Source organism: Nipponia nippon, unplaced genomic scaffold (assembly GCF_047370975.1).
Source record: "Nipponia nippon isolate SJK-2023a ecotype South Korea unplaced genomic scaffold, ASM4737097v1 scaffold_6, whole genome shotgun sequence".
NCBI lineage: Eukaryota > Metazoa > Chordata > Aves > Pelecaniformes > Threskiornithidae > Nipponia > Nipponia nippon.
In genome coordinates this window covers 11006423-11031303 of record NW_028262380.1, presented here as the reverse complement: position 1 = coordinate 11031303, position 24881 = coordinate 11006423, and the positions used below count along the sequence as shown (strand labels likewise).

The window sequence follows — 24881 nt, the reverse complement described above, 5'->3', positions numbered from 1 at the left end:
AGAGGGCTGGAGCACCTATGATAGAAGACAGGCTAAGAGAGTTGGGGTTGTTCAGCCTGGAGAAGAGAAGGCTCCGGGGACACCTTCCAGCAGCCTTCCAGTACCTGATGGGGGACTACAAGAAAGCTGGAGAGGGACTTCTTACAAGGGCATGTAGCAATAGGACAAGGGGTAATGGCTTTAAACTGCAAGAGGGTAGATTTAGATTAGATATTAGGAAGAAATTCTTTATTCTGAGGGTGGTGAGGCACTGGAACAGGTTGCCCAGAGAAGCTATAGGTGCCCCATCCCTGGAAGTGTTCAAGGCCAGGTTGGATGGGGCTTTGAGCAACCTGGCCTAGTGGAAGGTGTCCCTGCCCATGGCAGGGGGGGTTGGAATCAGATGATCTTTAAGGTCCTTTCCAACCCAAACCATTCTATGATTCTATGAAACTGGTACGAGATGATCATGGGGAGTATCAGCATGGAATTGGAAGAGTTACTCTTCATCCCGTTCCCATCCGTTGTTATTTTCTACTATTGGCACTCAAACTTCTGCATTGCCCCTTGCTCTGGCACAGTGAAGAGGATGGTGAATGAGAAGGGAACCATCTAAGGAGCTGATTCATGTCACTGATTCAGGTTAGTGTACCCAGACACCGATCTGTTGGGGCCCACAGGTTTTTTGGTAGATAGAGCATTCGTATATTTTAGCAGTGCCTGCTGCAAGGGCAGAGCAGTTCTGATGCATTTGTCCACTCAGAAACCACAGAGCTAGACAACCCACCAAGACTATGTAGAAGGGAAGCCAGAGGAGGATTACACTGTACCTGGAAAACATTCAGCTACTGCTTTACCTCAGGTTTGCAATCCTTTTGTGTTGCTACAATAGAGCAAAAGGAATTAATTAAAGGCTAAAACCCTAACCCACTATTATTAAATTCCAGAAGATGAGCTATTTTTAAGGTATATAAATATTTGGCAGAAATTCTTAACAATCCTCTTTTAAAGGAATTTCTTTATGTAAGCTGGGTTTAAGAAGACATCTCTGCAAAATCTAATAAAATGCAGACTAGTTTCACGTCGTCTCATACTTCCATTGAAGCTGTGATGTCCAAATGGCAGCAGGTCCCAGAATAACTGAAAAAACCTTTTTCACATCTTCTCCCTACATTGAAATTAGATATCAATGAAACATTATCCGTTCCAGTGGTATAAATTATTTACTTACTACATATACAATTAACATTTTAAATGAGTTTGACACACAAGATTCTATCAACGTTATTGTACGGTACAGGATTTCTCAATAATTTGGGGAGACAAGGCATGAGAAATAAATCCATTGTGCGTTTTCATATTATAAAGTCATTACATAGAAGTTTAAAGACAAAACCACAAATAAAAAAAGAATACAAATCAAATTCTGTACAACATTTTTAGACTGTACAACAGAATGATCACTTGGGATGAAAAAATATGAAAAATTTTCTTTCCTTATCTTCCACACAAACAATTCAGCAAACATGTTGGTTCACGTGTAACATATCGGATTTGCTAACATTCTGAGTAATGCAGGCAAGATTTGCAGACACCTGATCATCCAGCGCCTCTCAGCAGATAAAGGTCTGAAAAAAATCAAAAGTAACCTGGCTAAAAGTGACAGTTGGTCTACAGCAAGGAAATATTTCAGTAAGATCAATGGAAGTTTGTCCTGAGTTTTAATTGGCATGGGATTAGGGTTCACAAATCTCTCGGTTGTTCATTACTCTGACTCTACAATGCTAAGCTTGGGATGCTGTTCCAACAGCACAGGCAGAGAGAAGTATTTGGATGTGCCACTTGTTTTTGCTGCAGGGTAAACACCCACACTCTCCACAGAGCAACACTGTTGTCACACGGGTTTGCTACATTCCCACAAAACTTGGAAATCTGCCTGTTGATGCAGAAAATACAGTCATTTCCAAACCCAACACAACAAGCTGCAGTTGAAAGTTCGGAGGAGTGGCTTGGACCTGCAATCATTTTGGCTTCTCACACCTCTTGATAAAGACCTGTTGTTGGGCCATGGCCATTGTCTAACTGAGCCTTTGGAAACTTTTCAAACTCTCTGAGAAATTGTGAAAAGATGCCTCCGGGTGTTTGCATCACGGACACTACAGCACACTACTGCACACTCGCTCCGTCTCCCAGCTGAAGAGTACCTTAGGAGAGACCATTTTAAATGAGAACATTCGCTGTTGATACGGTGTTGGAGATGCCTGGGATGAGCAGTAGCACCACTACTGAGAAACAACTACTGGCAAGGATTTCAGTTTCGTGGTGAAAATCAGGCTGCTTCCAAAAAATCAAAATAAGCTCAAAAATCCTGATCATCACTGCTGCAATAAGATAAGGAGGCTACTAGCTGAGCCACATCTTTTAACAGTTTTCTGTTAAGAACAGAAAATTCCAGCATGAGAAGAGAAAGAGGAATAAAGTAATACATGCTACAGCAAAGGCAAGAAAATAGATCAAAACTTTCAGGCAGAGAAGTAGCGCACGAAGGACCCAGCATCCTTGAAAGACACCCAATAGCCCCCAGAAGACTTTCAGGGGCATGAGAAAGGACATGGTAGAGTCAGGTATTGGCTCCTTCCCACAGAGCAGTAAATCTCTTGCAAAGTCTCTTTGCAAAGCTTGTTTATGTGCCTTCAGAAAACGTCGGTTATTTGTCATGCAGTCCCCAAGAGCTAAATTGCACAGTGGTTTATTTTGCATGTGTGATATATCACAAATTCGTTGACAACAAATGCTAGAGTAATGCTAAGGGGGAAGTCCCTTTGCAAGTTTGCCTATATGTTTATTTTTTATTCTTCACAGAGGCTTTAAAACAGAAAACCAACAAAACTGTGACCGTTGCGGAGACTATGAGGCTGAAACCACAACCATTTGAAAATCAAATACCATGACAACAAGTGAAATATGAGAGAACTGGTATATTAAATAAGATTTAGAATGCTGCAAGATTTTCTAAAAGTGTTGGGTTTTTCTTATAACACTGTTTTTTACAGTTTCAGGTTTGAGTACTAATATAGGACAGTGGATCTCCCTTTTCCATGTAAGAGGACGGGGAGACCGAATTCCCCTTTTATTTATCATGGTGGGATTAAGGAGACATAACAGTAACTCTCTGTACAAGCCGAGTTTCAACAGGGGAAAACTGGGAAAAGTAAAAGAGAAATAAAGCCACATAAAATCTGATTAACTTTAGGAACAAGCTGGCAAGACAAAGGATTAAGCTATCAAGCAGTGCTTCAATTGGGCTGCTTTTTTAATTGTAAGTAGATTTCATTAGTACTGGAAATCACAGTATAATGAGGCAACTTAAAATCATATTATAATGTTGAAGTCACGCAGTAATTAAAACTGGACAACATCCTTAGTAAAATCTTGGAAAACATCAGCCAGAGACAGGCTGCCCACATTCATTTTTATTAACTCCATGATCTGTGGCAACTGATTCCAGCAGGTTTAGCTCTTATATTCTGCCAGATATTGAATAGGAGAGCTAATATTATTAATTGTTTCTAAGGAATGAATTTCCATGAGTCCTAGCTAAGAAGTCATTCTTTTAAACAATACGCCAATAACTGGCATAACAGTGCAGCGTGGGGAGGAACGGGTTTTCCCATGTCCCTTTGTTTACTGGATTTCCAGGCATTGTGCCAAGATTTTTCCCTATGTTAAAGAAAACTCTGTCCTTTCACATCCTTCATTTTCTTGTACACAGCTTGACTCTCCCATACTGACAAATTCCCTCTGAATCCTTGATACAGTCAAATCCAGTTTGCTGTACTCAGAATTTAAAAACAGCTTTTTTGGTTGCTTTTTTGTCTGAGCACAGCAGTTTGTGGAAAGAAAACAGGAGAAGGTGAAGAACCAGCTCTTTGATTTGAACCTGGGTTCTACCAGCTTCATCTAATGGACCCCTAATTCTTGTATTAGAAAAGAGTGTGGTAGTCAATCCCTATCCACCCTTCCCATGGCACTCAAGGTTTTTCAGACTTTATTATATCTCCCTTCAGCTGTCTCTTTTCCAGCTGAAGAATTCTGTATTGCTCACTAAAAGTCACTTAAGCACACTTGCATAATGTAAGGTAAACAGCCTTGTTTCATCTAAAATACTGATCAGAGATTAATAAAGACCGTAATGATTGTATTTGAATTTCAAGCTTTTGCCTGTATGATGTTAGGATGTTATTTTCCAAGACACACAAAAAGTGCAAAGTGTATCAGAGGTCAAAAGGCCCTCTCTTGAGTTTGACTGGTGTAATGTTGGTCTTGATTAGAACAAAGCTATTAATTTTCCAGAAGATAGGAAAAAAATGTTGCCATTTGTCTGTGTAAAGAAACATCCTATCATGTGCAATTATTAGCAAAATACTACCAAAAATAAGAGAACTAAACATGGGAAAAACACTTTAAAAATACATAGATACTTAAATATTTTCACATCATTGGACTATGATAGTTTTGTTACGTTGTGTCCCACACAGGTGATATATAGTACAACACAAAACAACATATCCTATGGATCAGTATAGAAGCTTTCCCCCTTTATCCTCAGCACAGGTATAGTCCAAGTGCTTGCGAAGTCAGCCTGTGTGCACCGTGCTAGGGCTGTATTTTAACTGCACAGTCCATCGCAGTGTGGTACCCATTTACATCAGTTTCCAAGCCTGTTCACCCACTCCTAGTTCTGATCTCAGCTGCTGCCTGCTGTGTTTCCCTGAGCTTCTAGTATCGTTACACCACTGTGATTTTAGCATGATTCTCGAATTGGTTTTAATCTTGAAGGTTTTTAAAAGAACAGCTATTTTCATAGCATATATTCTCATTCAGTCACACACTGAGTTGAGCAAGTGTTAACAAGTGTCTTCCTCAATATCAAGAGCAAAATAACTTATCAGTAGAAAAGAATTAAAGTATTGAAGCTAATGGGTGCTGTGTCCATTTATATCACTGGAGTATTTGATGTATAACTCTTAAGCTTTAGGAATCCTACTTTACTGTGATAAAATCATACGTACCTCTTTCTCATCTTACAAATTTAAGAAGCTGAGTGACTGCCTCCAGTGTTCTCAGCTATTCAGTAAATTCACAATTCTTGATAGGCTTTAGTAAGAAGGACCAAAGAAAAAGTTAATGAATAATTACTGTAATGCTTTAGACTTACTGCCTGCGTGGATCTGCCATCTAGGAGCTACGCAATATGACATTTGGAGTCTCACAATAATTTCAAAGCAGTGAACCACCAGAAGGTCTCAATATATACACTCAATATTTTTTCACATTGATGAGCAGAGGCCCAATGCTCTCATTTCTTTGTGTACCCTTTTGCTTGTCCAGACTGACAACCTCTTCTGAAGAAATGGGAAAGGAGGAAAAGGAGCGGGTGGCAAAAGAAACATGTTCAGTAGTATTAAGTATCTTTTCTTTCTCAAAACTCTGCCCAAGGCTAGGTGGTTAACTGAAACTAGAATCAATGCCAAGAAGAATGAGGGGTATTTAACCACTTATTGAAAGAGCAATAACAAAATTTGCCTTCCCCAAAGCTAAAAGACAGCAAGAGCAGTGGTGAGGAGGGACCTGGATGACCCTCCCGCCGCTATGTAATTAGTATATACATTTCTGGTATGGAAACATCGCCAGCGTTGGCTACGGCAGCAGCCCTTGTTCCCAGCACAGGAAATGCAGAGCTTTTCTTTTTTTGCTTCTTACTGCTTGTATAACAATGGTCTTATTGCATATATCCACCCAGGCAATGCATTAGACAAGACCGAATTCCACCTGGACCTCTTCCAAATGTTATGAGACAGATAGGAAGATGTTAAGAAAATAATCCTAATCTTTTTACACCAGTAACTGATTTTACTTCCACGTCAAAAGTCTACAGACACGCAGGGAATACTGCAGACCAAGAAAAAACATTAGACTATTAAAGTGAAATTATCTTAAATAAAAAGTTTAGATAGGGGAATTTAAAGTGAGTTTGTCTTTATTAAAGACAAGAAGGGTAGCCATGGAAATAATAATTTTAATTGCACTGTGCAATAGAATCATCCCAGGGAAAATGATATAGAAATGGTAACAAAAACAAATAGCTCAATACTTTTGTTGAAATACTATTTTTTCATTCTACAGGTTCTAACTCATATCAGAAGAGACAGTCAGGCAGGCTCAGTGAAGGCAACGGGTACTGAAAACAACTTAAAACTTGCAGAAACATGTCTCTAAGGCATATCTCCATTGCTGCTGATGCCAAGCAAAAATACCAGAACTCTTAATTAAAAACAGAGATTCAAACAAAAGTAGCTTTATACTGATTCTCAGTGCCCTTATTCTTCTCACTCTTGACAGTAATCAGAGATGGAAGATCTGATGTCCTATAAACTCCAGTCCTCATCCTCCCTTGGCAAGATCTCAGTTCAGAGATGTAACCTTCAAAGCTCAGGTTCCCTTCAGAATCGTCACAGGAGCGTGTGCCAGTGTCTTCCAGTTTGACTCCATCCACGTCGATTATCCTGTTTACAGGGAGCTCCGTACCGGGGTTCTCTCTTGCACCAGGATTAAAGCTTCTGCTGGTCTTCGCTTTGTGAGAGGTTTGCTCACAAGAGTTTCCTGAAGCTCCTTGTGAATCCTTTTTCTTTCTGTGGTTTGCACCTAACAGAAGAATTAAAAACAAAAAACACAAAACAGGAGAGTTATGTATCTTCTGGTTTTAGCAGTTTTCAATATTGCAACCTCCTCTGAGGTCCTAATGGTAGTCAGCTGGGATATTCCTCTGCCCCCTCAAGGAGACTTATTGATGTACCAAGTAGGTAACTAAACAGTAGATCTCAAAGATTAATGTAAATGTTAATGTGTATCTGTCTTAATTTAGCATTTTTCAGAAATTTTTTTAAAAAGACTCCATTAAAAATAACTACTTAGTATAAATTCATACGCCTCTAGAAAAAAACCTCTCCCACCAGCAAACCGAAAGGTGAAGGAGGAGAATACAGAGCTTCCACTGGGGCAGAACGGGAGACAGTCCTTGATTTGAACTGGCCTCCAATACCAGATCCCCGCTGAGATATTATTTTTACTTGGCTAGAGATTAATTCTCTAGCAGACTAAGAAAGGGTGATTTGAAGTTGCAGTTCACTCTCCTGAACTGCAACCGAGCAATTATGGGCAACGGTTTACAGGACAAGAAGAAATAACTTAATCTGCTGAAGGGCTTTAAACATTCAAGAAACACCTGAGTTACATGTGTTTTTTTTAACCTTGAACTTTCTTTCTGGTACAGTTCTTCTAAAATCACAATTGTTAAGATTCGGGCCTATTCTCTAGGACTACTTACACAAAGCCGTTCCTATCCCAAGTTAATCGTAGATTAAAACCTTAAGCTCCCCAAAAGCTAGTTTTGGGTCAGGTGTGACACTGCAAACTGCTAGGCACTTGTTAAAGCAAATGCAGATAAAGCTGTTTTGCCTGCTTCAACAGGCCACAAGAAGGGAAGGATGAGGAATGAGCTGATTTCATGATTCGCACCGTGGTTATTAACATGATTTCTGTAGTTGAGGTGCCCCCACCATAATGATATAAAAAGGGGCAAAATTTGCAGGGAGAGAGAACTGCTTTTATTGTACCAACTGATATCCAAGAAAAAAAATAGAAGAACTTCCAAGGCACAAAGGCAGACGTGAGTAAGGGCTTCCATTTCACATTTAATTTCTTTTTCCCATGTATACCAGTTGGTCTATTAAAAGATAGCATCTTGTCCAACATGCCTTACCTAAACCATTTTAAACTTTTTGCCGCAGTACACACAAGTGTCTGACTAGCACATTTAGCCCCACAAATGCCATGAGACTTGTGTGGTTAAATCCCATAGCTGGCTTTGAAATCTTTTATTTCTGTTTGTTCCATAAAGTGATGTGTACAGTGTTCTTTTGCAAGAAAAATAAATTTCAATGTATAATCATCATAATCAAGAACTTCTTCATATGAAGAAGGGGGAAAATGCAAATGAAAAGGACAAAAAAGCAATTTCATACTGTTTCAGTCAAATCATTCCAGGGTCTTCTCAAGAGTTAAAGCTTTCTATTTAATGAAAATAAGTTAAAATTCTAAGTAGTGCAATATTATTTTGGTGCTTTAGCTACAGTGCAGCCCCACATTAATAATGTGGATATTCCACATCAGTAATGCTTGCTTTTTTCACATCCAGAGGAATTAGTTCAAACTCCAAACAAATCAGCTGAGCAATAGCAGAGAAGGCAGAAAGCTTTCTCAGCCCTGGTAGCCCAGCACGACTCCAGCCTACTAAATTACAGCTAACATTTAATGGGACTATATTACGCTTCATGTTTACATCTTCCTACTGCAGCCGAACATTGACTTAATTTTAACTGCTGTTTGCATGGCTGTGGTGTAAAATGCTATTCTTCTATTCTAAAATGCTTATCTTAGCATGAATGTAGTGAATTGTACTCTTGATCCTTTTAATCTACTGTTCTATGTCCTTTGAGGAAGATCTCTGATTCTCCTTTCATGTTTGTTTAAAAGAGATACTAATTTCAAAAACACCATACTAATGATAAATTATACCAAACAGTTTGCATTGACGGAGCATGAGTCACCCAGTTGTCCTAGTATTGAGAATACATCCTCCTGCTAATGTAATGTAAAGAAACTACTTCGATGGTGGTGGAAGGTCTCATAGCTCTGCTGACTGAAACACTTTCCACAGTCAAAAGATACAGCCTGCATTAACAGGGTACAACAGATGAAAGAGCTGGAAACTCTTGATGAGAAACGCTATGGAAGGTGTAAGTATTGCTGCATTTATTTGGTTGCTAAGTCTTTCTACAGCTACATATAAGAAATGTCATTAAGTCTTGGAATTATGTGTCACTGAGTCAGCACACGGCACAACTGGGCTTGCAAGTTGTCTAATACAAACAAAGCAAAAATAAGGTCAATGTTAGCTCTTGGGCTTCACAAGACATAAGCCCATCTGAAGAGGAACAAATCCGTACTAGGGGCAGTTTTTTCTATTAACGCCCTTCTCAGGAGCAATCCCTCTGAAGCATCTGATACATCACTACTAGAGGCAGGACAGTAACAGAGAATACTGTTCAAAATACTGGTTCAAAAGAATTTGGAATTACTAAGGGATGATACTGTGAAGATGATTTCTTTTTTCCTGGCAGGGTAGAAAAGATCTTGGCTCATCTACACCAAACAGGAGGACGATTTCAAGAGTAGCACTACACTGAAAAAGTATTTTCATGTGCTTTTTTTTCCTCATTGTTAAAAGCAAAGTGTTTATGAAGCAAGGCTATTTAGCACAAATAAAAGGAGAGATTCCCAAAACCAGTTTGTGTATAAATGTATCCTGCAAGTTTTAAAAGACTCAAGACTTGTATGTACTAGTGGAGCTTTATAATGAGGCTTAAATGATGGCTACACCACTTCTGCATGGGTCTCCTGCTCATATTATCTTTTTGAGTAACAAATACCTGAGCAAACTTAGCTATGCAGGGCATCATTTAAGGTGCAGAGAGCTTTCACAGATAAAATTTCTCTTCACATATTCTTGCGCTGAAATGATGACCACCACCATGGGTATCTCTGCGGATTGCTTTGCCTTGCATAAAGCATGTCAGGAAGGATATTACATTTTCCTGAATCTAATCTGTTAAATGTCCTACCTAACTTCAGAAGGGAAAGGAAGCCAGTGCTTAGAGCAGCAGTTGCACAGATTAATTTCCAAACAGACTGGAATAACATAATCATGCCTACTGGTCATCTTCGGCTCCCCCGCTAAGCATTCCACACAGCTCTAAGGGAATTTTCACGTGCATCTGATCCCATTAATATGTTCCAGCTGATTTAAAGATGGGATGATGCATGTCATCTTCTGTCTATAAACTGGAGATCTGCCATCTTACAGACTTGCAGCTAAATGACTGCTTAGAAGGTAAATGATTAGGCAGCGCTTTGGCTGATCTCCTGATTTCCTTTACCAATATTTCTCTTCTTCTGAAATTTTGATTTTGTGTATTATTCTCAAGCTCTCTGAATTTAACATGATGATTATGGAAAGGTACCTTTACAGAGGAAGAAAAAGGGATTTTTTGTTCTTCTGTATAAAATATTCCTCAAGCTCTAAGTAAGATCTAAGCAAGATATTGGAAGACATTGTCTTCCAAGTAGTTTAGGACCAAGGGAGCATTTGGCCAAATTCCAGGCAAAGACAAGGTTACAAAAGCCTGGAAATTTCAGGAACAGCACTAACTGTCAAATGTAAATGCTAGGATCAAATAACCATAACTCAATGCAGACGCTTGGGATTTGAAGGTTCACCCACAACATCTTGCAATGATATTATTTCTCTACCATAATTGTTAGATCCATTTATTTTCAATGTGCTGATTTTAGTTATGATTCCCTTGTTAAAGCATAATTTAGATCTAATTTGAAATTCAGCACCTTTAAGTGATCAATACTTGATTTAGTTCCATTCACACCATATTTCTCTTTTTTTATAGAAGCACATAGACATTTATTAAGTTTCACTGTAAGAGATGAGCTCTGTATTTAAAAGTCCATGCTTAGTGGATTTCATATATGACAGAATGTTAAATTCTATTCCATAATTTTCCCAACACCATTTCCATATAGACAGACACCTCTTCCATGTAGATTCAGCATTCCACTGAGCACTCTACCTTTGCTAAAATCCTACTGTTCTTGTCAAAACCATTTACTATTTAGATGGCTCTCCGTTCTACTGAAAGATAACAAGAACACTCTGCTGACTTCTATACCATTGGTCCCAGGCATTTGACTTCTAATGTCAGAGAGGATCAGATATTCAGTTAAAAAGAAAGAGCTCCAGTTTAATGATTTTGTGCTGACTTACAGCAGATAAGAATGTCTTTGAAGTATTTATATTGTAACTCTTGTGAAAAGAAACCACGAAAGTTTTCAGGCACAACTCCTGGAATTGGTTATTTACTGGCCTATACCACCTCCAAATGCAATCAGTCATTTTCAGTCCCCAAGCTCATAGACTGGTGTGCTCTTTAATGCGGGAGATTGGGCAGATACTGTTCTCATCTCCGATTCCATCCAACCACCTGTCCTAAGGTGATAACATGCTGGCTGAGAGAGCTTTTTCTTACGTGAGACTATAAAAAAAGGAGCTTTGAGATGGTCAGTTCTGCAGTGGTGTTCACTTTGATGTCCTGGAAATATTTCAGCATGAGTAACTCTTTCCTTAAGATAGGTGTAATCCGGCAGTTTCACTCTGGGAAAGACACTTCTCCCTTCCTGTCCTCAACTGTTGTGAAACGGTACTTCAGAATTTTAGGATTCCCGGGTGTGGATTCTTTTAAGTGGTGGATAAATGACTTCCACAGTGGCTGAGGTACTGTTAGTACTGTAACCATTTATTTTTCCTTTTAGTTTGCAAAGTGATTTATGCTTCTGAAGGGAAAAGGATACTTTACATTTAAGATTTAGAATTCTGTAGGTTAAATTTCCTTCAAAAGTTTCCTTCCTTTTATCTCTTAACTGATACAAGACCAAGGAGAAAGAGGATTTAATAAAAGGTTCCTACCTACAGTTTATGCTAAATCTTTTCAAAGGAAATTTGCCTTTATATGCTGTATTTCGCTTGCATGATGAAACACCAACTGCAGCATATGCTCAGGGCCTTGAAATCTGGCTCAATAACGATGAGGGCATCAAGCTAGGAAATGGGTTATTCTACAAAACAGCAATACCCTGCATTATCAGTCTATTTACTTTTGTCCTGGGAATTTCTGGAATACATTTGCAGCATTAAGTTTAGAAACACAGGGCGGATAGAAATTCTTTCATTGCACCCATCTTAAAAGCATTTGCAAGAAGAAGAAAGCACAAAACGTTATTTGGAAAGACAAATTCTGAATATTACATAGAAGAGGCAGCTGGTATGACAACTACGGCTCACCAGTGGCATATACGATCAAAAAAGGAAACCCTGCAAAGCGCGTTTGCTGTGGGCAGCGACCTTTCCTACGCACGGCTACAACAGCTGCTGAAGGGAACTGCGCACGACGTCATGTAAGAGCCAGGAACAGTCCGAGAAGAAATAAAATAAGAAATTCTGAATTTTGATCCAAAGTGATACACGTACCCTCAATAACGCTGGCCACTTGGCTTAAACTTTCTGTTTCTCCACTGCTAAAGTTGGAATAATTTTTGAATGCTCTCCAAGCAATAGGCGTGACAAAACATCTCTGCAGCGGTCTAAAAGTATTCAGCCCTCAGTTTGAGCTTCCAGCATTTATTGTTAACATTGGTTTTGCTTTTCCGTCAGGAGTCGGTAACAGCAGGTTTAATTATTGCGGAGGGTAATATGTTGGGAAAGAGTGGATTGGATTACTTGAATCAGTTTTAATTTAATCTGCCATTCATTATGTTATTTTTCAATTAAGAAATTCTAAAATGTGGTTTAGCAGGGCTACCAGTTACATTTCAACTAATAATTCAACTAAGTTCATTTCACGGTCCAAATGTAAGTCACGCATTTGAATAGACCTGGTTTTAGCCTGTGTGCATTTGGTTTAAAGAGCAGTTGTAATTTTTCTAACATTTTATCTAGTCTGTGATAAAATCTGTAATTCTCTCTAAAATGCATATCTTGCCGTTTGACTGAAACAAGCGTGCATGTCAAATAATTATCCCTCAAGGCCTTCCTCACGTCCCGGTTGCCTACGCTTAACATAACTCTCCTTCTCCTTTGTTTATTACTGATCTCAGTCATGTACTACATGTAATTCTCCAATTTAATCATGCTCTGATTAAAAGAGGATTAACAGATTCTGGCCTTAGTATTACTGGATCCCCACAAGTACTTCTTTATAATGATCCAGAATCCAATTATCTTCTATAAAATTACACAGAGCCAGTAAGGATATAATTAATTGCAGGACAACAGCCTTTGTTAAAAATAACGCTTTACATTATTTTTACATCTTTTAGTCATAATCCCTTCCTTTTCTTAAATTTTTCTTTATTTATGTTTTCACTTATGTCGCTATCTTGATTTACATAGGAAACATTGCTGGACATTCTCTAAAATATGCCACGTGAATTAAGGGATTCTGCAAAGTTTTAATTACATAAAATATTATAGCATTTATTAAAAAAATAAAGGTTTATTTTGAATTTTTGAAGACGTATGCATGATCATTTTTCATCTCCTTAACTATCACAAATTGCACTTGGAATTCATTACCCTTATAACTGAAAAGTTTAGTAGCTAAGAAGTGAAAATTACAGAAATACTGCTGCTATTATCTGATCTCTATTCCTTGGTTGCAGCGTACTGCGTCCGCTCTGTGAATAATAAAAATGAGCAGTTGGGAATTCTTTTTTTGTCTTTGGGAACAATAGCCAGCCCCGGCCTCTGAGAGTCCACCCTGCATTTTATTTCTGCATAATTTATCTTTCAAAGCAAAAAAATCCTAGCACTGGTACTAACCATCCCATTTGTGAAAGAATTCTTTCCACTACAAAAAGAAGCAAGTTTATTTTGAGGATACCATTGCCATCTATTTCAGAAACAAAGCAGTATCTTCGGAACAAATTAAGTAACTGTTTCTATAGTCTAAATTCATCCTTTATCTTCCATAGCCTTATTAAACTATAATTCCAGAGAGTTCACCATGCTTTTATTTTCCCTAGCGGCTCTCTATCTTAACCAATGACAGTATATACCTGTTAAAAGGGAGTTTTGAATAAACTCTTTATTCGACTGAATTGCCGGATCCAGTCTATACATCTACTCAAAAAAACACCTTCTTACTTAGCAGGCAATAATTCCACTGACTGTAACTGTAATTTCATTTCAAGACTATTTCTCATCCTAAATGCAAAAAAAAGAAGGGGGAATTTTTTTAGCAACAGAAGAAAGACCAATTTGATGGAATCAAATCTACAGCTTGTGCACCTTCAGTCTGGATTGCTGCAAATTGTCCTATCTAAGGATGAAATGGTACTCCCTGAAAAAGCCCAACTGCGACTAAGACTAGATGCCCACCTGCTTTGCAGTAGAGGCAACAATCACAGTGAGCAACTCTCTGGCCCCAGTGGAATATCGCTGAATAAATCATCTAGTGCAAGGCCTCTGGCCTGATATTCACAGCTCTTGAGGGGACTAAAGGTTTGAAAGACTGCCTCTCCCCCGTGACAGCTATTTTTCACTTGGGTAATGAATGTGCCTAGCCCCCTGGGAAAAACCGGACAACATTCAAAGTACTTAGACTATACCGTGGAATTTAAAAAAAAGAAACAAACAAAAAACCCCAAACAAACAAAAAACAAAACCAAAGAGATTAAATAGGTATTTTAACACTTTCAAAAATGAACATATCACTTCAAGCACTGAACACTTACACCACGCAATAATTATTTCTTCCACAGATGGGTACCACCGCTATTATATGTAGAGACATGAAGTAAGCATAATTCAGAATTAGTGTTCAGATTCCAGAAACCCCTGATTTTTAAAGTGGGAAATTTGCCAGCTTATTAAAGAATAAAGATATTTTCTTTTTGATGAGTAATGCAACTAGAATCCGTAATGATTCTTATATTGCAAACTGGTTTGATATGTACTTCATGGCTAAATATTACTGCAGCATAAACACGTTTCACTTATTTAAGAAAGATCTGTGTTTGAAAAATTGTTCTCAAAAGCTCTGAGTGATGCAAACCTCATTTTGCTGTTTTCCATTATTCATATTTTGCTTTCTAGATCTTCAAATGAAAAAAACCTGAAGAGTTACCCATTACCGGGGTGGATATTGGCCTCGCTTTGCTACATCAGGCTGCAGTTAGAGAACTGCCCCCTGCAGAACGTGAGGGACTACTTCACCGCCCCCAGCCCTTTTCCCAGCATACAGAAACCCAATGTATAAAAGCCCAACGCATAGTGTAAGCGTACATGTGATTTGGCTTTATACCAATTTGAAAACAAGATTATAGACCATTTTAAATTATGTAGCCATTATTTTTCTTTTTATCCCAACATTTTAATTCAATAAACCAATCAGAAATGCATTTTCCATTGATAGGAGATTATGAATGAAGAACCATTAAAGCACTTAAAAAAGCAACCATTATTAATGATTTAGTCCTTTGAAATATTATTGACTGGAGATAGTTTCCAGCAGTCTTTATTATTGTACATCATTGAATAGTCTTTCCAAGCAAACTCCATGAAATCATGAAAATAGAGAAGTTTTGTTTCGGCCCACACTTTTTCCATAAAATCTCCTTTCTTTTGTAGAATACAGTTCCCATAAAATAGTAGTGTACTGTGAGAGGTGTGTAAAATAGAGCTCGTGTATGCAATAAGGTGGTAGTCAAAAAGGAAGGTGTTTTACATCTTTCTTTCAGATTTTTGTTATTCCTCAAAAAAACAGATAAAATCTGGTTTGTCACAAATCTAAGAGAAACTACGATTTTAGTTTTGCAAAATTATTTTGTTTGATTACTTAAAGGTCTCTCATGGGTGACCATGACAGAAAAATAAAACACAATCACCAAGTAGAGACAAGCAGTTGGAACACATGAAAATTAAAATCTGTAAAAAAAAAAATAATTCAATATGTAGGATATTAATGATTTGTTGTGGAAAAGGCCGAATCATTTTAAAAGGGGAACTGATACAGGACTTTCAACTGCTTCATTGTCTTTCATGGAGGCCCACAACCATGTGGGAACACAGTGACTTTTGGAAAAACTACATTTTCAGCCCCCAGAACACAACGAGACCTAGGTAACAGCACCACAAGCCTCTCTGCAGTATTTTTTTTTTTTTTAATTAGGCTTCGCAGCGCTGTTATGTAGGACCCATCTCTAAGAATGAAAAGGGTAGTGCGGTCTCCGGCACCCATCCAACCCTTCGTTTCTTACCCAAGACTAGCAAATAAAGAGGTGGTTATACTGGCTACTCCACACCAAATGAACTGAGATCACCAGCTCATTTCTTAAAGACCAGGGAAGAATTGCTTTAGTTTAAAATAAGAAGGAAAGTAATGAATATAAAGTTCAGCCCAAGAACCCAAAGACAGAAGAGACTCTCCTTTCAGGAGTTCCTGTTATGACTCATTTAAAAGAAATCTCCTGTCTTATCTGCCTTCTGGTGCACATGTCAACACTATGGATTTCACATGTGACCCATCAGCATCTCAAGACAGTATTTGCCCTATGATATCTAGATTATTAACAAATATAACATTTGTCAACTTTGTCTCATGGTAATTGCTAGTTCATATCTATTAATCTTTTGCTATTAGAAGATAATTTCAATCAGAATTCTTAATCCAGGACTGAAAGAACTGTTTTTAAATAACAAAGAAAATCAAAGCTTAAAACCAGTTTGCGTAACTAGGTCTAGAATTTATTACTCCTGAGAGAACAAAGATACAAAATACATGTGAAAACTACACAAAGATTTCTACAAAGTAAAAAGTAGAAAGTGGGAAAAGGGAAAGCTACAGTTCAGTGGTTACACAGAAATGTATGGCATGCATTAAAATACTGTAAATTCATGAAGTTTTTTTTAAGTGCAAATGGTTTTTTTAACAGTTCTCACTGAAAAATATGCAAATCGATACCTATGTTGTACACTTGTCATATTATCAGAAAGACACCAACACAAATCTATGCATATACACATCAATATGTCTGAAGTACATTTTGTGGTTTTGTTATTTGTAGGCACTGGTTACAAGTCTGTTCAATACTCAGTTTCAGAAATTAAGTGGTAGCACTTACAGAACATTTCTCAAATACCACTAATAAAGGAAAATGTTTTTAAAATACCAAGAGGATGAAATAATTTGCATTGCCATTTATAAGCATCCAACAACCAAAGAAGTATTTACAAATCATCAACCATACAGATAAAGAACAGTATCAAATACTCTGTGTAAAAAGATAAATAATTAAAATGTATATTCCCACATCACAAAGAAATGTGATCATACAAATTATGGCACCATATGTTTGTGAAACATCAAAAATAAATGTAGCACATAGATACCTCTTCTTATATTTTACATTAAAATGTACAGTACAATGACTGTAAAACATCAATGTCCCAACACCCATTGTCTTCAAACTCTTGTTTCTGGTAATAGCAATTATTATTAGAGTCCGTGTTTATAAAGAAATTCCATACTTCAGCCTTGGGCTAATATTGCTCTGTGATATTGCTAGACCATGAAACTTACATCCTAAAAAATGTTACATATTTTCTTTAAAATTATCTAATAGAAAGAGCTAGTTCACATGTGAATATTCTGGGAGAAAGGGTGATAGATGCAATCTATTTCTCTGTGTAGCAAAGTATGGGTTAAAAAAACCTAACATTTTTATTTTTGGTCAAAGTATCTAATTTATTAGAGAACTATTGTTTAAATTCTTGTTTAGCCATTTCAAATTTTAATCATAAGCAGTACTGCAATTTTCAACACATAATTAGGGTTCCTGCTACAGCACTTAAACTTCCAAACCCTAATCATGTATCTCATTATGACAAATGGATCAGAAAATCTGGAACGCAACAGTGTTATGCAGCTCAAAATGCTGATATCCTATTTTGTACTCCTAGGGTAAAGAATGAGATAATTATAGCATATGCATGATTTTAAAGTTTGTCTGCATGTGTCCAGCTTTGGCCACATGCCAAATCCAAACAAAAGTACATTGTTAAAGGCAACCAGAAATATTACAGTTAGCACAGACTAAGGCAATGAAATTTTTTTTTTTTTTTGTAAAAAAATTAAGGTGCAGAGAGAATTTTCTTTCTTGTTTTAATGGGTGCCAAATACTGATCAACAGTGCCAAGGAAAAGTAGTTTTACATGAAAGGAAAGACTATTAAAATCTAGAAATACCTGAATTGGATCTTTGATATCCAGATTTTTCCTGATTACCTGCAAAAGGAGTTGGGGGTGGATAGTTGGCTTCTGTGAGTTTACTGACGTCTGACGGTGGTGTTGGTGGTGGCGGTGGCAGCAAAGTGCTGTTAGGGCTACTAATATCTCCTTCAGCCACAAGAGTCAAGTCTGCCACATTCTCATCATCTACCATCTGTATGCCTTCAGCTTGTAATTCTCTTGACTGCCTTTTCCATATCGTTGCATTGTTTTCCTGTGCATGCGGAATTGGAGACAATGCAGTATTAAAAGGAACACTGAAAGTCTTCTGACTGTGGAGTGCTGTCAAAGCAGATTTATGTTTATTTTCTGAGTAACCCATTTTCTTAACTGAATTTTCATTAAAGTTTTGTACGGACTCCTGTTTTCCACTTGGTGAGGTACATCCATCCTTGCCATCATTTTTTGAAACTCGCCTGTTGAGGCCTTTAGGGCCTGCGGGAGTAGATGAGGATGGTTCTGGTCCAGTGGGCGGTAAACGAAGAAAGTCAGGAAGAATAAGGTCTTCTTTCCTTAGCAGTCCACGTTGGTCATCTGCTCTGTTACTTTGAGCTTTGGATATGAGTTCAAAAAATTCTATTGGGGAAAAACCCAAAATTGACAAGTTTTTGTCAGAAAGTGCAATGTCATTAAAACGTAAATTTTCAGCACATTTATTTTCCATGAAGATCTTCAATTCTTTCAATGCTGCCTTGAAATAAGATCCCATGTTAATTAGGAACTTTTTCAATTGCAGCAATGTTCGCTAGCATCACTATAATTAAGACCATCAGGATTGCTATTGTAAGAGTTTTGCAGTTTAGAACAGCTGCAGTTCACTGAGCCTTGAACACATCTTCTGTTTTATGCAGTTAATAAATCTGTACACACACACAGGGTTTCTAAATTCTTTATACAAAACAAGGCTCTGGTCTTACTGACAATGGGTGCACATTTTTATATTCTGGATGGTTTTTACCCATCTTAACTCAAAAATAGCCATGCCATTTGAAAGGTCAAAGACTCAAAATGTTGCAAAATTCCTTGTTGTATTGAATTTCTCTCAGTTTAATAATATTTTATCACAGTTTAAATTCAATTCATGGTGTAGTTTTAACCCAGGATGTTATCATCACAGGGCATGATCAGATGTTGATTTAAGTAACCCCATTTTACTTTGTGCTGCAATGAATCAGTAGCATATAGGTAGTCAATAACCATCAAAGGAGCCATTACTAAAAGCGATGGGGCAGCTTTTTTTAAAGTTTTTAACACAATTAGAAGTGATTTTCTGATCATGTCCTTAATGATGTCCAATGGTTTAATATGTTTCTATATATAAATAATATAGTAAAACACCACTGTTCTAGAAAGTCTCAAAACTTGGCAACAAGAAACTTATCAATCATAAGCCAAGAACTATACCACTCCTCAAAAAAGAAGCATCGCAACAATAAACAAACTCTTTGGTACAAAACATATAAATATAAAAATATGTAACTCTTAATATAGGGTCTCTGCATGTCCTAATTTTTCAAGAAGTGAGCATTGAAACTACAGAATATTAAAGATACTTAAAAAGGCCATCTCCAACAGATGAATTAAAATCAACAGTTTCAACCCAGCTTATAAGTACTGTTTGAAGCAAAAGCCATTACAAAATAAAGCACAAAATGTCAGTATCAGTTTTAACTTAGCATAATATGAAGTCATACACTTGCACTTGTATGACCTTATTCCTAATCTTCTATTCACATTTGGCAGGCTTAGCAATGTATTTGTAAAAATTACTTTTTAACATGCTTTGTTAAATGCCATAAAATCTGAACGTAGCCAAGATGGAAGCTTCAAAATGCTTCTTATTGCCAAAGTTTTGCAAAATGGCAGTATGCATATTAAAACATGCAACATTTCTAATATGTCATACAAAATGTTCCTTTCTGAAATTTCAAACTTCATAGAACAGTTGTTTGCTTTTTTTCATTAAAAAACAGTCTACAACATTTGGTACGTATTTTCCGAACTTGGACAAATTTCACAAAATTCAAAATAAAATGTGAAAGCCTCGAATTCTGAAGTTTTCAAATTATGTTAATGTTTTACTCAGCCCTAGGAAGAAAAATGAAAATATTAAAATATGGAAAACAAGTTAACAAAATAGTAAGCAACAGAAAATAATTTAAAATGCTCTAATATTTTGTAATAACGCTTACATTAACAAACATCTATTTTGCAATAAAAGTTTTAGTCACAGCATTTTTTTTCATTCTAGTCAGTGGACATTTATTCACAGATGAACATTCACTTGCTGTATAAAATGTGCATAACCAGGTTTTGGATATGCATATTAGGTAGCATCAGCAGTAAATTTTAATCTGTGGGTAAAATATGTCCTCTGATTTTTTTCTACTTGGGAAAATAGGGAAGAACGTGTAGGGCTGACAAGACAGGTAATTGCTTCAGTTAATGCCCTAGGGCAGAGGGTGGTATGTCAAGATTTCTACTGCTACATCGTTTTTATTCCTCTTTCTCCCATGGACATCTTTCTATAAGAAAGCAAATTCTCTTATGAGTTCTTTTCCAATGGTATCACCAAAACTATTAAGATATAATGGAAGGTAAAAATAGGACTCAGAATATACAAGATTACCAATACCCTCTTTGCTTATTTCTACTTCTAACCACCTTTTCAGAGCAGTTACTGAATGTAAACTAAGCTTTTACTCTTGCCCATCACAGCTCCTCCACAGTCATCAGATTGTACTGCCCTGACTGTTATAGACTTCAGCATAAAATTTTCAAAAATTCTTACCTGAGTAAGTTAAGGTCTACACCATGGTGCAGAATGCCTTTCAGTGAGTTAAAGATTCTTATGTAAAGGTGAACAGAAAGGCAAGCATCTACGTGGCTTGCAAAAGGTATCAAATGGGATATTCAACTGCAATTGAGTAACTAATTTCTTTTTATTTTACCTGGAATTAGGTAGCTTCAACTTTTGAAAATCCCACTAGGCACCTACGTCTATCTTTAGGGATTCTTAAAATTTTACCTTCAGCATCAAAAACTTTACAATTCAAACACAGTATGAAACAAAAATATAAGGATCATGAATATGATTTTCACAATGCAGTATTAAACACACAGTACCTTTTCCTACACAGACACAAAATTGTCATTTTTCTAAGACTACTTATGTTAATACATAAACTATAAAGTTCACATACCCTCTGCTTCATCCAAATTTATTTTCTGACATTTTTTTTTCCCAATCTTTGCAATAGAGTCTTCTCTCTTTGACAGCCGGACTTCCCTAGCATTTTTTCCATTTTCGCCTTTCATTTTGATAGAATTAGACTTTCCTAGAGTTCTTCCCTCTCCCTGCATTAGAAGGAAAGTTAAGGTACTACTTACATTTAGGCTATATCATTGTGTACATAGTATGGTCTAAGTGAATAAAAAAGTTATTTTGAAAACACATTGCTCTAACACCACCACAACAAATGTTTTAGTTTAATCTTGATTATTGCAAAGAACATTTGCCATACTACTTCCCAAAAGTGTATAAATAAATATAATATTGTTTACTCTGAAGAATTCAAATTATGGAAAGGGCCTTTGACTTTCAGAGTAATTCAATCATTTTCACACATAGATAAGCCAACGAGACACGAAACGACAAATACAACACAGTGAAAGAGCTATTTGATTCATCATGAAGACAAAATTCTCACAAATAAATGCTGCTGACAGTGGAAAAATATCAGATGAATTATAGCTATACTCAATCTAGTTACATAATTTGGCTGATTCAAAATCATGGATGAATGAGCTTTTAGTATAGAATTCCAGAAGGAAACAAAAGATGATCTAAGGGACAAAAATCATTGCAGAAGACTTACAGTAGATACTTGATTTCTTGAAGTAGTTACAGTTGCACTCTGTTTTACTGATGCACCTTTTTGTTTATCTGTAAACACTGAACATAAACATACCTTCTATAACTACAGATTTATAATTTCCCAAAGAAGTAATATTTAAGTGACAATGATGCACAAAACAGATTTTTTGCTTTAAAATTTCTCAAAGATGTACTCAGAAAATAGAGTGAGCACAGTTGATATCCCTGATACTTTTCAGTCAAAACCTACCAGAATCTCCCTCTCATCTTCAAATTCTCCTAATATTGGCAATACTGTTAAAGTTTAAAGATGCTGAAGTTTCATTTAAGTTCTCCTAAATTTTCAGCTGATTTAGATCAAATAGCTTTTAAAATCTCAGCTAATACTTCAGTTTGTAATTCTCAAATTTAGAATTTAAACAAGAAAAAAAATTCAGCAGAAAAGACCATTGAAAGGTCATGCTGAATCCTTTCCAACCTGTTTTGTGCATCAATTGTTTTCTAGACATTGCCATATCCTCCTTGGCTACTTCTAAGTAACTAAATGGCTCCTTCAAATTACCCCTGCCTACAACAAATATACTAACTGAAGACTGAGCTGCAAACACAGAATCATGGCCCTTTTTCACTGGTATGCTGCCAGAGAATCAGCCTACTGCTAGAATGATCCTCTATGATTTAGGTTTTTATTGCAGCTGGCAGCACATAGGATTACAGTTTTACTTGTAATCCTTAAACTAATTATCTGTGAGAGTATTTAATTTATATCTTTTTTCAAAATGACAATTGGTTCTGTTTCCTAGAAAAATGACAAATCTGATTCTCCTCAATAAACACCTCCATCTTTATTCTCCTAGTTCTTCCTCAGAGGATCTCTGCTCTAAGTCAATTTAATTTAACCACAACTAATTTTATTTTTAAAACTAAGTGTTCTATATCTATAAAAAGGTCTCCTAATGAAACTGAACCTTTACTCTCAAGACTGCTTACATTAATTTAGCATGTTAATTGTGCCAAAAGATTGTCAACTGTTCAGTTGATTAACTTCTGTTTTTCAAATTATTTTGTCCAGGGAAATCATGTGACATATCCAAATCTAATCACGTTTACCTCATCTTCACATCAACAGAAGAAACTAACCAAAGTCACAGTTTATGAAACTGACTTAACATCATAAATAAAAGCTTTTCTGCCAACTTACCTCTACCCTTTGTTGGCTCTTTTTCATCTAGAACAACCCGCTGACCATCCAGATTAGATATAGGAACACCAAGATCAAGTGGTTCCTGCTCACCATTCTAAAGTCGGATCACAGTTTGTATATAACAGAGAAAAAGCTGTTTTCAGAATAAATTTATGCAGTCTGACATTTTTTGAAAGAAAACGAGCAAAGCATTTTTACGTTTCGGTGTAGCCTCAATATATCTCTCTCCTGCCATTCTAAAAATACTTATTCCATTTGCGAAAAACCACCTTGATTACAATGAGTGTAACCCATTTATGTGAGGAGAATGGAATTTGAGGAAAAGAAGATACAATGAGAAAAAGAATCCTCTAATTTGCAAGTGTGCATAAATACTCTAAGACCATTAGTGTGTATGTTCAGCAAATCATATTTTTCAGAGGAAGTTTCAGATTATTTTATATTCTAAATTGGTTGTACTTTGTTAATTTTGTAATTTTATTAAATGACGTTATCTTTATACCAACATGTTTTCCAGTTATTTTAAAAACATGGACTGGTTCAGCCATGACAGTATACATTCTAGAAACACCACAAAACTAACTTTCCATTCCTTGATATTCCATCATAATAGAACACAGAAAATGCTAGCCAAGTGTTTAGTAGTAGAGAAGTTGAAACAATCTGCTTCCGCAGAAGTTTTCTGTGAGGGGATTTGAGGCAACTTTCATGATTACCAGGATAATGGAACGATAGCTTTAACTAATCTCAATCAACTTTCCCTGGCTAACAATGGGAAAAGTTGAGCTCTGGAAGAAGCTAAGTTCAGGCTTTATTATTTAGGATGTTGAATTTATTCTAAAGGAGAATATAAAACAGATGCAGACTAAAGCTTTGAGGTAGTTACTATTAAGCATAATGGTTATGACTACTATGCATTTTCATCTCAACATGTAGTTATAAATACAGATTTTAACACCTAATTATAAGGATAGGAATAATTTCAGGGACTGCCATATGATCTTCTCCAGACAAAAAATATTGCAGGTTGAATTACATCAAAAGATACTTACTAGTCTTGCCACAAGTTCATTAAGATTTAAACCATATTTTGCAACCACAGGCCTTAAGACCTCTGTTACTGGTTTGGTGGGTTTAGCCTTCAAACCAACTGATCGATTGATTGGAACAAGATCCAGCCTGAAATACATCAATTGTAACATTAAGTATGAAATATTCCGATAAACGAAATGTACAAAATACATAAAATCCAATCTACAGCAAAGTTATACCAGTTTATAGCTAGTGACCCTGGAACTTCACCAGCACAAATCTACCCTAACCTGAAGGGATAAAGCATTTTTAATACAAATAAAACTTCTACTGTTCCACAGAGCTGAACGAAGGCGTGAACCAACCTAATTGCATGGTGATCCTCAGACCAATTAAATACATTCCATAGCACTTTCATCTTTACACTGAGTTTACTCTGACCATTCTGGTCCTGCAGTGCTTCCAACGTGACTCCATGCCTGTACTGTAGCCTTGGATGCAAGGAAAATATTTCTTCCTACTTCCACAAGAGAGACTCGCAATGTCCTATTCTTAGGAATTCTTATTTTTAAGCACAGGAACAAATACATTGGAGTTCCAGATGATGCTAATTTCTGGCTAGATGTCACCATATCACAAATAATTGCGGTAAGAGAAACTTACATGCAAAAGCTGTAAAAGCAATTCAGTTGGAATTTAAAGGATAAAGACAGCCCTTTTCAGAGTCTATTATGCAACTTTATATCATTTCATCA

General features: G+C 36.6%; 1 protein-coding gene across 8 annotated transcripts in view; it reads right to left on the bottom strand.

Annotated features, from left to right (window-relative positions):
* Positions 1–6322: 6322 nt before the first annotated feature.
* The window catches only part of RGS12 (regulator of G protein signaling 12), an 88528-nt gene continuing 69969 nt past the window's right edge, over positions 6323–24881 (bottom strand). For 4 of the 8 annotated variants that reach the window (XM_087736369.1, XM_087736375.1, XM_087736374.1 and 1 more), the window contains 5 exons: positions 24147–24273; positions 23092–23188; positions 21892–21968; positions 21217–21370; positions 16450–18589 (listed from right to left, as the gene is read on the bottom strand). In XM_087736369.1, the coding sequence (XP_087592495.1) occupies positions 17955–18589; positions 21217–21370; positions 21892–21968; positions 23092–23188; positions 24147–24273 (1090 nt within the window). In that variant the 3' untranslated portion in view covers positions 16450–17954. Of the gene's footprint in view, positions 6685–16449; positions 18590–18738; positions 20102–21216; positions 21371–21891; positions 21969–23091; positions 23189–24146; positions 24274–24881 lie in introns of those variants that run through there. The other 4 variants (XM_087736376.1, XM_087736370.1, XM_087736371.1 and 1 more) reach the window with 4 other exon arrangements.